The sequence below is a fragment of the Bos grunniens genome, chromosome 7 (genome assembly GCF_055505025.1).
Source record: "Bos grunniens cultivar Pamir isolate PY7600 chromosome 7, Bosgru_T2T1.0, whole genome shotgun sequence".
Lineage (NCBI taxonomy): Eukaryota > Metazoa > Chordata > Mammalia > Artiodactyla > Bovidae > Bos > Bos grunniens.
In genome coordinates, this window is record NC_141171.1 from 11,395,233 (window position 1) to 11,412,284 (window position 17,052).

Here is a 17,052-nt window from a genome sequence, read left to right on the forward strand (position 1 = left end):
TCTTCCCAACCTAGGAATCGAACCTGTAGTTCTTATGTCTCCCGCACTGGCAGGTGGGTTCTTTACCACTAGCGCCACCTGGGAAGCCCTATGCTGCTGCTGCTGCTGCTAAGTCGCTTCAGTTGTGTCCAACTCTGTGAGACCCCATAGACAGCAGCCAGACTCCCCCGTCCCTGGGATTCTCCAGGCAAGAACACTTGAGTGGGTTGCCATTTCCTTCTCCAATGCATGAAAGTGAAAAGTGAAGTCACTCAGTCGTGTCCGACTCTTAGTGACCCCATGGACTGCAGCCTACCAGGCTCCTCCATCCATGGGATTTTTCAGCCAAGAGTACTGGAGTGGGGTGCCCCTGCCTTCTCCGGGAAGCCCTATACACCTTGTCAACTCCCAGCAAAAGGACAGTGTCACAGGGACAGAGGGAAAGTCACAAAACATAAACACCCTAATGGGACAGAATCAGTCAGTTCAGTCACTCAGTCGTGTCCGACTCTTTGCGACCTCATGAACCGCAGCGTGCCAGGCCTCCCTGTCCATCACCAACTCCTGGAGTTCACCCAAACTCATGTCCACTGAGTCGGGACAGAGTCACACAATGGCAAAACTCCCAGGGCTCTAACTCCAGCCCAGGGAGGATCACGGCAATACAGGCACACTGCCACACAGATAAGGCACAGGGACAGGCAAAGAAATGCCAGCACGGGACTTGTCTGGCAGTCCAGTGGTTAGGACTTCGCCTTCCGGTGCAGGCAGTACAGATTTGATCCCTGGTTGGGGGGTGAAGTTCCCACATGCCTCACAGCCGGGGAATCAAGGCATGGAATGGAGGCAGTGTGGTAGCAAATTCAGTGAGGACTTGTGGACACAGTGGGGGAAGGAGAGGGTGGGACGGATAGAGAGAGTAGCACTGACGTATATACACCAGCACATGTAGCACAGCCAGCCAGTGGGAATTTGCTGTATGGCGCAGGCAGCTCAAACCAGTGCTCTATGACAACCTAGAGGGGTGGGATGGGGTAGGAGGGAAGGTTCAAGAGGGAGAAGACATATGTATATACTTATGGCTGATTCATGCTGATGTATGGCAGAAACCAACACAATATTGTAAAGCAATTATCCTCCAATTAAAAATATTTTTTTTTTGAAGAACAAAAAAAATGGTCCACATTGAAAAAAAATCTTTAAAAGAAATGCTGTCATGATGTCATACAGTCAGGGCAGCATGAGCAATAATCATAGACACACAGACCCAATGTCACAGGGAAACAGGCTGGCTTCACACTCAGAATGAAGTCCCAGGGATGCAGCCACAGCCCAACAGAGGACACAGCCACAGTCGCCCAATGGAACAGGGAGTAGGCGCAAGGACACACTGTCACCTAGGTGCAGGAAACCTGTCACCCACAGGCATAAGGTCACAGTCGTGCTTATCCACGGCTGTAGATTTCAAGGACAGTCTTGCTGTCCCACATGATGACCTAGACTCACACTCAAGCATTCCTACAGTCACACTCGCCCACAGCTGTGCGGCACCCACCAAGACTTTTGTCACATGTGCCCAGGTGGTTGTCAAGACTTTTACACTTACAGGGGCAAGATTAGGCTGTCACCAAAAGTTACAATGCGAGGACACAGTAAGGAGGCAGCCATCTATGAATCTGGAAGAGGGCTCTCACCAGACGCTGTATCCGCCAGCGCCTTGATCTTGGACTTTCAGCCCCCAGCACAGTGAGAGATAAATGTCTGTTGTTTACATGCCCCCTCATCCCCAGTCCGTGGTATTGTGGTGGAGCAGCCCGAACACACTAACACCCACCAACAGCTGACACACTCTCATGGTGATACAGGAACTCTCATAGTTATGGGGCACGTGTACAAACTCTGGTCCCCAGGGCAAATACCACCTTAACACTGACGAACGTCACTAGTGCAGTCACCCCTGCAGGTGAAACCTGGAGAGCTGATGCGTACAGTACAGTCCGTCTCAAATTCAGGATGACAATTGGGTTGAGACGGCCTCAGGCATTCAGACACTGAGATACATAGGAAACACACACACACGCTGTGGACACCCACAGTTTCATATTACAGGGACCAACACAGCAAGGCAACTGCCGAGCCCAGGGGTCCACACATTTTCTCCATCAAGAGCCAAAGGGTAGGACCTCCCTGGTGGTCTAGTGGTTAAGAGGCTGCCTGCCAATACAGGGGACGTGGATTCAACCCTGGTCCAGGGAGAATCCATATGCCGCAGGGCAAACTACACGCCTGCTGCACAACTACTGAGCCTGCGATCCAGAGCCCGTGAGCTGCAGCTACCGAAGCCCAAGAGCCCATGCTCGACAATAAAAGGAGCCACTGCAATGAGAGGCCTTCACACAACAACGAAGACCCAGCACAGCCAAAACTGAATTAACTATTTTTTTAAAGAGCCAAAGGGTAAATATTTTTGTCTTTGTGGACCACAAGCTCTGTTGCCACTACTTGGCCCCACTGTCACAGTGCACAAGCAGTCGTAGGCGACAGTAAACCAACAGGCATGGCTGGGTCTTCAGTATTTCCAAAACAAACAAAAAGAGGCAGTAGCAGATTTGGTCCAAGAGCTGTAGTTTGCCAATAACATCACGTGCAAATCTCGAGTGGGACAGAATGGGAAACTGGGGCCCAGAGAGGGTCAGGAACGCATTCTAGCATGGTGAGTCACAGCACCCACCTCCCTGCCTTAGAAAGGGACCCCTTGTGGGGCTGGGAGCTGAACTCTGCAAGGTGGAATGCAGGGCAGGCTGTCTCAGGGTGATGGACTCACCTTGAGCCTCGTCTGGGGCCGCCTGGCTCTCCAGCTGGCAGGCCTGCAGTGCCCGGCGCAGTTGCATGCGGATGATATCTATCTTGGTCTTACTGTCTTGCAGCATCTGCTGGGCTGTCAGCAGCAGCTTCCGGTCCTGATGGCAGAGACAGGCCGTGAGGGGAAAACTGGGCAGGTGGGGGCCTGACCACCCGTCCTGGTGTCTACCCCAGGCAGGCTCTGGGTGACAGAGCATTCATGTGTGGGTGTGAAAGACTGTGTTCCTGGGTGTTGAAGGGAGATGGAGCCTTGGCATGTGAATCCTGACAGCTGCCACCTAACAGCTGTGTGACTTTGGACAAGCTGCTCAACCGCTCTGGGTCTGTCTGCTCATCTGCGGGAAGGGGAGTGTACTAACAGCACCAACCACCACTGGGCTGAGGATTAAAGGAGGTAATCTGTGTGTAGGGCTCACAACTGTACCTGGCACCAGCAGGCACTCTATTTGTGTCAGCTGTTAGAATGGCGTATGTGTGTGTGTTCCCCATGGTGGGCATAGCCTTGCCTGTAGCCACATGGGTGAGTCCAGGGGTGACTGGGTGTGAGACAGTTGTAGACAGTTGCAGGGAGCAGGATCCTGATGGTGGTGTGTGCAATTCAAGCTACAGGGTTGACTGGACATAGCCAAGGACCCTATGTGGGTACAAGTGCCAGGAACTGGTAGTGGATTTTTCCATTGACTTGGTGCTATGTTCAAAACCAGGCACTGACAGACTTCCCTAGTGGTCCAGTGGTTAAGAATCCACCTGCCAATGCAAGGGACACAGGTTCGATCCCTGGTCCAGGAAGATTCCACATGCAGCAGGGCAACTAAGCCCATGTGCCACAACTACTGAGCATGCGCACCCTAGAGCCTGTGCTCCATGACAAGAGAAGCCCATGCCCTGCAACTAGAGAGTGGCCCCCTACGCTCCACAACTACAGAAAGCCTGAGCACAGCAATGAAGTCCCAGAGCAGCCAAAAATAAAAATAAATAAAATAAATTTTTAAAAAGCCAGGCACTGCCAATCTGTGATGAAAGAAGACTGGGTATTGACTGAAGGGGGCAGGAGGGCACTTCTGGGTGACAGGAAAGGTTCAGTAAGGGCGGTGGGTACCTAGATAAAGATTCACTGGCTGTACACTTAGGTTTTCTGCACTTGACGTCCATCTGTTACACCTCAATAAAAGGTTAAGAAAAATGCTGCACAGTCTGTGTCCTCCTGTGCAATATTCACGTTTGTGTGTGCACTCACAGGCATGGATGCTCTCTGGGTCTCTAGCTGTAGGTCTAACTCTGCCCGTGGGTGTAACTGTCTCTGGGTGTTGCTGCCAACCTGTTACTGTGTACTTGATGTTGGTACAACGGGGGGTACGTCTGTGTGACAACTCTGATCTCTGGGTGTGAAAAACTGATGATGTGTGTGTCTGTGCGTCTAGGTGTCCTGTTGGCCTGAGCTGTGTGTCCTGGGTGTTCTATGATGGTATGTGTCTCTGTGTGTCTAGAGGTGACTGTTGTGGTTTTTGTCCACGTGCTTCTGAGAGTTGTTACTGCTGTGAATCTAGATGTTATGACGGTATATGTGTGTGTCACAGTGGTGATATGCCACTGTGTGTCTCTAGATGCTGTTATGACCATGGGTGTGTCTCTACATATTATGATGATACTATATACATCTGGGCTTCTCTGGTGGCTCAGTGGTAAAGAACCTGCCTATCAATGCAAGAGACATGAGTTCAATCCCTGGGTTGGGAAGATCCCCTGGAGGAGGAAATGACAACCCACTCCAGTATTCTTGCCTAAAAAACCCTATGGACAGAGGAGCCTGGTGGGCTACAGTCCACAGGGGTGCAAAGAGTCGGACACGACTGAGCCACTAAACAGTCACGTGTGCATCTAGGCGTTGATCTGTGTGTACATGGCAGAGATGCCACCAGCAGTGAGAGGCTGCATGTTGCCCCGTCTCTGGGGGTAACTGAGTATGGGGGGGAGTCTCTGCCGTGTGTCGACCTGACATCACCCACAGTCATCCAGTTTCCTCTCTGCCCCCACCCAAGCTGCCCACACTCCAATCCTGCTGCAGAGTCACTCAACAGCCCTCTGTCCCCAACCCAGAGCACCCCAGCCTCCTGGGAGGCAGATGGAGGTACCACCCTGGCCCCACTGCAGGCTCCAGCCTGTGATGCGCCCACAGGTGTACATGCACACGGGGGGTGTGCACGCACGCTGCTCCCACCTTGGTGCTGCCGTTGCTGTATGTCTGGATCATGTTCTCTGCCCCCTGCTTCACCTTCAGCTCGATGGCCAGCTGCTTCTCCAGACCGGCCACGCGGCTCAGGTTGGTGGCTGAGCAGGCAGAGTCGCCTGTGCCAGGGGACTGGGGGGCATCTGGAGGGGTAGATGGGACAGAGTCACCACAGCCCTCCTCTCCAACTGCCCAGGTGCTTTTGCGCCAGCTGAGAGGATCCACCCCTGGGCCTGGGAGGAGGAAGAGCTGGGGGCCAGGGGCCACAGGGCCCACTCCCCACCAGCCCTCATAGGGAAACCCTTTCAGGGCTGGGGTGGGACCAGTGTGAATGAACACAGGTGTATATGAGTCCTTGGTGTGACCGTATATACCTTTGTAGAGAAGGTATATACACCCCAACGATGTACACGGTTGTGTAGGCGTCAGCGGGTGTGGCTGTGGTTAAGTCTGTGACCTTCAGGGTGTTGGCATAACTGAGTGTGTGTCTCCCCAGGTGCTAGTTTAACTGCGAGATGTGAGGTGTTAGAATGACTTTGTGAGATTCTGGGTGATGGGGATGACTCTGTGCACATGTTTGCGACTGTCAGCACAACTGTGCAATCAGATCTCCTGGCACTGGTGTGACAGCGTCCGAGTGTTGGAACAGCTGGACATGTGTGTCTCTGGAGGTTGGCACAGCTCTGTGTGAATCTCCAGAGAGTGGTATGACCATCAGAGGGACTCTAGGTACAGCTGTGACGGGACGAGGTTTTTGAGCATTGGCTGAACTCTTTTTCATCATCTGCAAGTGTTGATCTGATAGTGTTGCTGCTGCTGCTGCTGCTGCTAAGTCGCTTCAGTCGTGTCCGACTCTGTGCGACCCCACAGATGGCAGCCCACCAGGCTTCCCCGTCCCTGGGATTCTCCAGGCAAGAACACTGGAGTGGGTTGCCATTTCCTTCTCCAATGCATGAAAGTAGAAAGTGAAAAGTGAAAAGTGAAGTCGTGTCCAACTCTTCGCAACCCCATGGACTGCAGCCCACCAGGCTCCTCCGTCCATGGGATTTTCCAGGCAAGAGTACTGAAGTGGGGTGCCATTGCCTTCTCCGTCTGTTAGCCTCCAGCTATTGACACAACAAAGAGGTGTGTGGGTGTTGGGCTAAGTGGTGCTGAGTCTCAGGTCTTGTCCAGTTGTGTGTGTAAGTCTCAGGCTGTTTATGGGTTGGTAAACACCTGTGACAGCAGCTCTGTGTGTCTGAATATCTGGGGGTTGGTGTGAGCATGTGCGAGTCCTTAGGTTTTGTGTATGTGTTGGTGTGATGGAGTGTGCATTTAACTGGGTCCTGGTTGGCAGTATGGAAGTCTCTGGGTATTCACAGAATAATGCTGCTATTTAGTCACTCAGTCATGTCTGACTCTTTAGCAACCCATGGAGTGTAGACGGCCAAGGCTCCTCTGTCCATGAGATTTCCCAGGCCAAGAATACTGGAGTGGGTTGCCATTCCCTTCTCCAGGGGATCTTCTCGACTCAGGGATCGAACCCACATCTCCTGCACTGCAGGCAGATTCTTTACCGCTGAGCCACAGGGTAGGCCCTTGGAGTTGTCTGGGTGCTGGCGCAACTGTGTGTGAGGGTCTCTGGCTACTGATGTGATGTGTGTTACATCTTTGTTTTTAGTTGTAAGATGAAAAAGTTCTGCATATTCCTTGCACAAAAATGTGAAAATACTCAATACCACTGAGCTGTATGCTCAAAAATGATAAATTTTCTGTAACATGTTTTTTTCCAAAACATTTTATTTTATATTAGAATATAGGTGATTAAGGGACTTCCCTGATGGCTCAGTGGTAAAGAATATGCCTCTTAAGCAGGAGATGCAGGTTCAATCCCTGGGTTGGGAAGATACACTGGAGAAAGAAATGGCAACCTATTCCACTATTCTTGCTGAAAAATCCCATGGACAGCGGGGCCTAGCAGGCTGCAGTCCATGGGGTCACAAACATGGGGTCTAAACAGAAGCAATAACAATAGCCAGCTAACAATGCTGTTATACTTTCAGGTGCTGTTATGTGTTTTTTAATCACAATTAAACATTTTTTTTAATCAGCTGGAGCCTTTAGGTGTTGTCCAGGTGTGGGTGTGACTGTGAGTCTGGATATTTGTGTGATACCATGTAAGCCCTTTGGTGTTGTCCAGGTGTGGGTGTGACTGTGAGTCTGGATATTTGTGTGATACCATGTAAGCCCTTTGGTGTTGTCCGGGTGTGGGTGTGAGTATGTGTACCCTTCTCTGGGTGTTGGTTTTGGCCTTTGGTCTGCCTGTATTTGGGCCTCCCAGGTGGCACCACTGTAAAGAATCCGCCTGCCAATGCAGCAGACGCAAGAGATGCAGGTTCAATCCCTGGGTGGTGAAGATCCCCTGGAGAAGGAAATGGCAATCCACTCCAGTATTCTTGCCTGGGGAATTCCACTGGACAGAGGAGCCTGGCGGGCTACAGTCCATGGGGTCACACAGAGTTGGACACGACTGAGCACTTGCAGCAGTAATAGCAGCCGCCTGCATTTTCAGGTTGGAAGCTGCCGTGACCGAGTGTGTCTCCCTGAGGGTCAGTGGCAATGGGCTGGCTGGCCTCACTCTGGGACACAGTGGGTGAGCCCTGGGCAGTGGAGGCCCCCAATCCCGCATCCCCCACCCCCTACCCCAGGGAAGCCTGGCTTACCATGCACGCCCACCGCAGGGTCGGGCAGCACCACGTGGGCATGCAGCTCCTGCAGCTGCTGGTGCAGCAGGTCAAGCCTGCGTGAGGAGCCGCGCAGCACCAGCTCCACAGGGCCCAGGTTACGGCCCAGGTCGGTGGTGGCTCGCCGCAGGTTCTCTGCACCCTCTTTCAGCTTCAGCTCCTTGCGGATCTCCCGCCGCAGACGCTCCCGCTCCAGCTCCAGCTGCTGCTGTACCCCAGGGGCTGCCAGGTCAGCACCCGCCAGGCCCAGCTGCTCCAGCAGGGACCAGCTGCGCGGCTCACTCTGCGGGGGACGAAGCAGGGTCAGTGGGGCCAGGGCAGCTCTGGGGGTGCAGACCACGTTCAGCCGGCCTGGCCCGGCCTCCTCCTGGGGGGCACTCCTGACACAGGGCCTGGTCCATGGCCTCCGACAGTCCCCTAAAACTGGGAGGTGAGACAAGGCCCTGTGCCTGCTTCCTGACACCTCCAAACTGTGAGGTCTCAAGGGCAGGGCCTTCTCCTTGCCGTCCCCTCAGACAAGAAGACCATAGGTACAGTTCAGTCTCGCCCCCTGTCCTCATGCAGTGGGATCCTGCAGGGCAGATTGCACTGCCCCATCACTGGGTCCCCACCGCTCGGGGTCCCCAAGGTCAGGCCCTATCTCTCCTTCCACTGTCCTCCCAAATTAGGGGGGCCCAAGAACAGGCTCTGTCTCCCTTTGTTGCCCGCAAATGACCAGGTCCTGAGGGGAGACCCCCTCTCCCCTTTGCTGCCCCCCTAAACTAGGAGGTCCCAAAGGCACGCCCCATCTCTGCTCCCTTATGCCCCACATTAGGAGGGCCTGAGGGCAGCTTTCCTTCTGCTGCTCCCCAAATGAGGAAGTATCAAGGGCAGGCCTGTGATGCCCCCCAAACCACAAGGTTGGGGTTCCAAGAGCAGGTTCCTTCTCCTCATGGCTGTACCCTTGAACCAGGAGGACCCAGGGACAGGCCTTGTCTATTTCCTGTTGCACCCTCAAACTAGGAGGACCCAGGGACAGGCCTCATCTATTCCCTGCTGTACCCCAAAAGTAGGAGGGTGTGGAGACAAGCTTTGTCTATTCCCTGCTGTACCTCCAAACTAAGAAGACCCAGAGACAGGCCTCATCTATTCCCTACTGTAACCCCAAACTAGGAGGATCCAGGGACAGGCCTCGTCTATTCCCTGCTGTAACCCCAAACTAGGAGGGCCTGGAGACAGGTTTTGTCTATTCCCTGCTATACCCCCAAACTTGGAGATCCTGGAGCCAAGCGCTATCTCCCCTCCTTTTGTTGTCTACAACTGGGACCCTAAAGAAAAGAGCACTGTTCCCTTCCTCCTCTATTTCCCCAATCTGGAAGCCCAAAGGGCCCAAAACAGTTTCATCTTTCAAACAGAAAACTCCAAAGCCAGCACCCCACCTCCTCCCCTCAGTCCAAAACCGAGAGGTCCCAAGGGCAGGGCCCCTCTGTCCTGTGCCACTTGGGGTCCTCTTCTGCTGCCCCTCCCCCACAAGGACCCCAGCCCCCACCTCCAGCTCCCGGTCCAAAGGGGGATCAGCCTCCGCCATCCTGGGTCCCGGCTGAGGGCCCCGCCCTCTTCCTGAACCTCAGCCCTGCCAGGGCCTCTCGCCTGCTACTTCCTCTTTCCTGCTGGCTCCCAGCAACCCCTGCGAAGGCCAGCTCTGGGGCTCTGGGGCATCAAGAGGACCTTCCTCTCAGCCCCGACTCGAGGGCTGAGCCTGCTTCTCTGGGGTCATCCCAGGGGTGGCCCCTCTGCTCCCTGTCCTGAGGATGCCCAAGGTGTACACAGCAGGCACACACACACAGGCCCACTAGTGTGGACATGAAGAGCAGCCTTCCCCACATATACAGCTTCCCTACAACACACTCTTATACACCTACAGGCACGTGCAGGTATCACAGGCTGGCCAGTGTGTGCCCACCCCCCACCCCCTGTATATACTTATAAACACCAACACCCACAAGTGCTTACATGGGCGGCCCAGCCCCCTTCCTGTCCCAACTTCCGGCTTCTTCTCAGCTCGGTTACCTGCTGCTGCTGACCACAGCTTGGAGGCCTGGGGGCCCGGCCGGCCCTGCGGTACCTCCCTGAGGCCTACATCATGAGGAGACAGCTCTGCAGGGCTGGGGTGCGAGTGTCTCCACTCAAGCTCAAATATGATTATTAAGAACCATGGTGGTTACTTCAAGCTGCATGCCAGGTCAACTAATGCCATTCCAGGAGGTGCTGTTATCAATCCGTTTCCCAGATGAGGAAACCGAGACCTGGGGCGGTGACCCAACTTGCCCAAAGTCCCACAGCCAACAGGAGACAGAACTGAGATTTCCTACAAGAGTGCCCAGAATCGGAGCTAGTTGTCAGCCAGGCAGGAAGAGCCCCACGTATATTATTTGCCGCCACGGTGAGACCCGATTTTAGAGATGAGGAAAGTCAGGGTTTGCTCTCGATCAACTTCAAGGGCAGCTGCCCCCAGGGAAGATTTACTTCAGGCCTAAAGTATCACTCCCATGATCCTACTGACCCCTCAATTTTATCCTGAGCAGCTGCCATATTTCCCCTCCCACTTTACAGGTGAGGAGACTGAGGCTCAGAGGGATGGCAGCAGCAGTTCTCGATGGCAGAGGGGACTGCCAACACTCCCACCTAACTTCTAGGGGCAGTTGGCAATATCCAGAGCCATTCTGGGTTGGTTGTCATAACTGGGGCTGCTACTAGGCTCTATGGGGTTGAGTTCATGGAAACTGCTTGACATTCCACTGTAAACATGAGAGTCTCCACCTCCAAGAACGATTCAGCCCCAAATGTCAATAGTGCTGAGCTTTAGAAACCCTGGATTAAAGGACACAGACTCACACCCTGAACTGCTGACCATGACCACTGGTAAGGATTTCACAGCAGCCCCACCTGCAAGGGGCTGACCTGGTCTACATCCTTCCTCACCGTGAAAACCCTCTGAGCTACATTTTTTTTTTTTCAATTTTGACGGCAAAAACCAAGGCTCAAAGAAGGAATGGCGCTGGGCCTAGGACACACCGTGAGGAAGTGACAGCTCTGGAATTTACACCCAGGGTCACCTCCTACCACCTGCTATCAACCAGGTCCCACCAGCCACCCAGCCCCACCCTGTCCCCAGCAGGCAGAGCATTGGTGCAGCCAGGAGCAGGGCCAGCTCGAATGAGGGGAGTCCGGGTGGGGGGGAGGAGCAGGATCCCTCAGCCCCACCTCCTCCAGCAGCTGAGGGCTGAGAATATGCAGAGGGAGAGAGGGAGGCTGGGCCTCCCTGGTTCTCCTTCCTTGGGTGACTCACTCTTATCCAGGGCAGAGGTCACCTGAGGGCCAACAAGATGAACCCATGAATCAGGAGCCTGGCCTGGCCTTGGGGAATCCCCAACACCCTCCAAGAAGCAGAAAACGCCTCCCCCGCCCCAGGTCCAGAGGGTCCACTTCCCAGAAATTCCCTCTTCCTAGAGTGACCAGGGATCTAGACCCCATGTCCGGAGATTTCAATGCGTTGGGCGTTTCTGGAATCCGGACAGGACATCCGTTTGCCGGACACAGAACAGACAGGCACACACACTGGGACAGACAGAGGGACAGGGGTAGCAGATCCAAGCAGCCACGAGAGAGGAATGACCAGGACAGGGTGGGGGTGGGGGTGGGGTAGGGAGAAGAGAGCAGGCAGAAGACGGGAAAGGGGACCAGGGCGCAGGTCCAGCCTCGTTCCAGGAATCACAGTCTCCGTCCGGGCCATGTCTGCTACATGCCAAACGCATGCATGTGCCAGGGGAGTCCTACACTGTCCTCCCAGGGCTGATGGGGTAGAGGCAGGGACCCAGGCCCTCCCCAGCCCCCAAGGTCTGACCTTATGTGATCGGCAACACCAGATACGCCCAGCTCCTCGGCAAGGCTGGCAGGCCATCAGCAGGACTGGGGCGGGGGACAGGGGGTCACGGGGGAGACACAAAGGGGATGTGGGGGCAGGTGCAGAAGGAGATGAGAACCCAGTTACACAGCAACCACAGGACGACGGAGAGCTGATGAGGCACTGTGGGGGCACCGGAGGTACAGGACATGTCTCAGATTTGGGTCACTGACCCAAAGAGGTTTCAGCAGTCACTCCGGCCCTGCTCACCACAGGCAGGGAAGGTGAGTTCCAGGCTGTGATGTCCGCAAGATGGCACAGGGAGAACCTCGGTGGGTGGCACTTCGGTGTCAGTCACCTGTGCCTCTGTGTGTGTTGATGTGTGGGTTGTTGGGTGACCCGGTCCAGGCAGGATTCCAGGTAAAAGAGAATCCCCAGTTCATTGACATGGACACTCCCCATCTGGAATCCTGGGATAAGGTTCCACCTGGCAGCCGAGTGGCTGGCTGTGTGGGTCCCTGGTCCCCAGACCTAAAGAGGTGACTCTGGCACTTCCGCCAACAGGTGCCAATCTGCAGCGTCGCGACCATCGTAAAGCTCAGTCCGGAGGTGGGGGTGCCGCCGGAGCTTTGTTGTGCGTGGGGGAGGGTGGGGGAAACGGGGCGAGTGGCCTGCGCCCTTCCTGGGGCATCGCGCCAGGCACCTGCTCAGGTGGAGCGGCACCTGCCAGAGAACCGAACGCTGAGGAGAGGGAGCGAGCGGCAGGGTCGACTGGCACCGGGATGCCCAGCTAGCCACAGACACCCGAAGTCGAGCCTTCGCTGAGCCCTCTCTAATTCTCAGAGAAGGGCGGAGCTGGGAATGCTGTAGGACCCTCCTCGCTCCCATACCCTCCCCCGCGCGTACCTCCACCTGCCGAGGAGACTGCGCTGGCTCCACAGTGCCGGCCCAGGGAGGGGGCGCCTAGCGCTCGGGGGAGGTGGGAACCCGCCCTGGCCGCCCCGATCCCGGGAGCTCCGGCGGTGCGCGGGAGGGGGTCCCCAGCGCCTGCTGGCCGCTGGGCGGCTGCAAACGCAGGTGCGCCTACCTGCACAGCGTCGCTGGCCATGTCCACACGCAGCCCGCCAGGGGTCCCCGCGCGGAGGGAGGGGCGCTGAGAGGAGCGCGCGTGCGCCCCGCACGGGGCGGGGCGGGGGGCGGGCGCGGCGCGACGCCCCCCACAAGGCGCAGGGCCGGCTCCGGCCTGCTCGGCTCGGGCCGCGCCTGGCCTGGCCGCCGAGTCCGCGCGCCGCGCCCTCCGGCCCCAGCGGCCGCCGGGCCCGGTCACGTGACCACCGAGGTCGGCGCCCGGGGAGGGGGCGGGGCCGAGGGGCGGGGCTCCCGACGGCCCCCGGGGCTGCGGGGTCCTGGCCGCCGTGCGCCCCCCTCCGGAGCGGAAGCTGCCGGGTCTGTTTCGCTCGCCTTTCCTTCTTTCGGATTTCTCCCTTTTCCCACGGGTCACCCGATTGAGCGCGCGGGAATCCAAAGGAAAAGAGGGAGCCACGTTAAAGCGGAGAGCTGTGGAGGCCTTTGGACCTCCCGGGACCTCCTCTCAAAAAAACAAAAACAACTCATTTTCTCCCTGTGTTTGCAAGTTCAGGCTTTCTTGGAACAGTCTGTCATTCAAGGGCACCGGAGCTTCCCCCACAGGCTTGAGACAAGCTCTGAGCAGACTTGTGTTCAAATTCCAGCACCCTATGCCTTGGGGGAGTCCCCCAAACCTAACAGCCCCTTATCTGTAAAAAAAAAAAAAAGAAAGAAAAAGAAGAAGAAGGATTGACCTACCCACCCTTGGAGGTGTTGACAAATGAAATGAGACAATGCATGCCAAGTGCTGTGAACGCAGTAAGCGCTGGACAAAGGTTAGCTGCTGTGATTTTTAGTGTTTTTGCCGTTATGTAAAGAGATTTGACCCCTAAATCCGTCACGGACTCGCTGTGGGCCCTGTAGCGTCTAATCCTCAGTTTTCGCCTCTGTAACATGGGGACACGCTTCTTCGGGGCTGCTGCGTGCAGGTGGCGCTCCACGGTGCAGACTCGTGCTGGGTCGGAGGCAGAAGGTGGAGACATCTGAGGAGCTTCTCCAGGGTCTCCGGAGTCCCTGGAGCATGCAGCCTGGCTCGTGGCAGACCGGGCACTACTTTTCAAACCCGGTGACTGAACCAAGCTGCGGTCCCTTGGGCGCGGGGCAGAGAGCGCTCCTCCGCCTTGGCGCCCTTCTGGGACCCTCCAGAGCGCGGGAGGCTACCTTGGTTACCCGCAGCTTTGCATGGCATACACGGTCCCAGAGATCGGGGCGGGGTGTTTTCTCTTTCCCTTTGGGCGACTCTTTGGGGCTGGGTAGTGGTGGTGGTGGTGGTGAACAGAGAAAGAGGAAGAGGAAGAAGAGAAATTATACCAATCTACAATCTGCCCACTTCTCCCTCCCCTCCACTGTCTCCACCAAGTCCATCTTCATCATCGTTCACCTGGACCAGTGCAATCGCCTCCTGTCAGGTCCCTGGGTTCCTCCCTTGACCCCATAGTCTCTTTTCCCCACAACAACCCAGGGATGCCTAGGAATGTCTAAGTCAGGTAATGTCCCACCTCTGCCTAGATCCCTCTTTGACTCCCAGCTTCCCCAGAGGAAAAGCCAAAGTCCTACCAGAAACCCACAAGGCCCTTCACCTTCCTTCTCTCCTCTTCTCCCACCTCTTCACCTTGCTCACTCTTTGCAGCCACACCTGTTTCCTGGCAGTTCCTCAAATATTTATCCATTGAATTAAAGAAACCTTTGAGCCAGCTCTTTTGCTTTTAATTTAAATATGAGGAAACTCAGGCCCCTCACCCTCAATGAGCTTCCCAGGTGGTGCTAGTGGGAAAGAACCCGACTGTCAATGCAGGAGACTCAAGAGACACAGGCTCCATGCCTGGGTCGGAAAGATCCCCTGGAGGAGGGCATGGCCACCCATTCCGGTATCCTTGCCTGGAGGATCCCAGGGACAGAGGAGTTGGGAGAGGGGACTACAGTCCACAAGGTCATGAAGAATCAGACATGACTGAATCGACTTAGCACCAATTATAAAGTCAAGATTTATGGTCCTTGCTGCGTCTTCCTCTAATTCTCCAGCCCACCCATTTTACAGATGGGGATGATGGGGCCAAGCAAGGCTGAGAGCCAGTCTACCACCTTATCCAGGGAAGGGCCCTCTGCTGCCTGACAGGTTTCCAGGCTGCTTCCCTGGATAGAGCTGGGGAACCCTGCCAAAGTCTCACTCCAACCTCCTGGCATTCATTTACTCAGTGAATATTTATCGGCACCCACTGGGGACTTCGGTAGCACTGGAAACAAAATTTCACTCTGGGCTTGAAACACCAAGGACTTATTGTATAAACTCAGCCAAATATGATAACTGCACCAACACCTCCCTGTGCCTCCTCTGGCCTCTTTCCAGTCCTCTCCAGGGCCTTAGAAGCCCGAAATCACCCCCAACATAACCCACCACTGCCTGCTGGAAAACCTGTTTCTGGCACTCTGGAGCTCTTAGGAAACACACCACTCCTCGTCTGGCCTGCAAGGTAGTCCAGTCCAGCCTCTGCCCACCCGTCCAGCCACAGCCCCCTCCACTTCCCTCACCCCCATCTAACAAAACTGGCCTTCTCTCCGTTCCTCAGATATTCTCACCTTACTTCCAACCACAGGGCCTTTGCACTGGCTGTCCCCCAGTCTGTAATGCCCTTCCCTCACATCTCCCCAAGGCTGGCCTCTTCTGATCATTTAGGTCTCTGTTCGTATGTCATCTCCTCTGAGAAATCTTCCCAGAGCACCTCCATATCCTGTCATCTCTGGCCCATGGCTCTGCTTTTTTTTTTTTTTTAAGATTTTTTTTTTTTTTTAATGTGGACCATTTTTAAAGTCTTTGTTGAATTTGTTACAATACTGCTTCCGTTTTATGTTTTGTTTTTTGGCCACCAGGCATATGGGATGTTAGCTGCCGGATCATACCCACAACCTGCTGCGTTGGAAGATGAAGTCTTAACTGCTGAACCGCCAGGGAAGCCTGTTTTCTTTCTTTTAAATATCACTTGTCTCTGAAATTTCCCAGTAACTGGCCTAAGCTCACTCAGTCTTTGTGGAAGGAGTAAATGCACTGAGTGTGAGCTGTCAGGAGAAAGGTAACCCAGCCAGTGAATGCCTTGGGAGGACAGCTGCCCAAGAGGAGGCAGAAGGGCTGGCACTAAGGGACAAATTAGGAAATTGCCAAATAGATAGAGAAGAAAAGGGTGTGTGGTGGAAGGAACAGCAGAAGCAAAAAGGCCCAGAGGTGGGTGAGGTAGAACCTGGTATATCCTTCTTCCTCTGCCCTCGTCTCCCACCCACATCCCGTCACTCATTCCACTCTGACTGCATAGCCTCCTCACCCATGCTGATTCTTACCTCAGGGCCTTTGCACTAGCCGTTCTCACTGCCTGCAATGCTTTTCCTTCTCATCTTGGCATTCTCTCTTTCTCACTTCATGCCCATTTTTGTCTAAATGTCACCTTCTTAAGGAAGTCTTCCCTGACTGCATCTCCACCCAGAACAAGGCCCACCCCATCACTACCAAACTCCAACCCTCACATACTTTTTTTATCCTTGAAAAATTTTAATAAATTTGACGACTATATTCTTTCTTGTCAGACTTTACCAGAAAGATGTCAGTTCCCAGAGAGCAGGAGGGGCTTCCCTAGTGGCTCAGTGATAAAGAATCCACCTGCCAAGCAGGAGACATGGGTTCGATCCCTGGGTCGGGAAGATCCTCTGGAAGAGGAAATGGCAACCCACTCCAGTATTCTTGACTTGAGAATCCCATGAACAGGGGAGCCTGGCAGCTGCAGTCCACGGAGTCACAAAGAGTTAGACACGACCTACAGACTAAACAACGACAAAATAGGATAGGGATTTTTGTCCTGTTCACTGCTGGGTCTCTGGCTCCTTGTTGTTGTTCAGTCCCTAAGTGGTGACTGACTCTTTGTGACCCCATGCACTGCAGCACTTCAGGCTTCCTTGTCCTTCATCATCTCCTGGAGTTTGTTTAAACTCATGTCCATTGAGTTACTGATGCCATCCAATCATTTCATTCTCTGTTGTCCTCTTCTCCTCCTGCCTTCCATCTTTCCCAGCATCAGGATCTTTTCCAGTGAGACGGCTCTTCCCATCAGGTGGCCAAAGTATTGGAGCTTCAGCTTCAGCATCAGTCCTTCCAATGAATATCAGGGTTGATTTCCTTTAGGATTGACTGGTTTGATCTCCTTGCTGTCCAAGGGACTTTCAAGAGTCTTCTCCAGCACCACGATTCAAAAGCATCAATTCTTTGGCGC

The 17,052-nt window shown here is 54.6% G+C and overlaps 1 protein-coding gene and 1 long non-coding RNA gene across 5 annotated transcripts in view; one reads left to right on the top strand and one right to left on the bottom strand.

Annotated features, from left to right (window-relative positions):
- PKN1 (protein kinase N1) overlaps positions 1–12,979 on the bottom strand; it is a 28,815-nt gene extending 15,836 nt beyond the window's left edge. Inside the window, exons 1-4 of one of the 4 annotated variants that reach the window (XM_086408805.1) lie at positions 12,762–12,979; positions 7,771–8,074; positions 5,060–5,211; positions 2,804–2,939 (exon numbers count right to left, since the gene is read on the bottom strand). In XM_086408805.1, the coding sequence (XP_086264931.1) occupies positions 2,804–2,939; positions 5,060–5,211; positions 7,771–8,074; positions 12,762–12,782 (613 nt within the window). In that variant the 5' untranslated portion in view covers positions 12,783–12,979. Of the gene's footprint in view, positions 1–2,803; positions 2,940–5,059; positions 5,212–7,770; positions 8,075–9,319; positions 9,429–12,761 lie in introns of those variants that run through there. The other 3 variants (XM_086408804.1, XM_086408807.1, XM_086408808.1) reach the window with 3 other exon arrangements.
- LOC147368380 (uncharacterized) lies at positions 11,400–15,877 on the top strand. The gene is made up of 2 exons (XR_015166619.1): positions 11,400–11,958; positions 15,668–15,877. It is a non-coding gene; the product is annotated as an uncharacterized LOC147368380 (long non-coding RNA).
- The last annotated feature ends 1,175 nt before the right edge of the window (positions 15,878–17,052 follow it).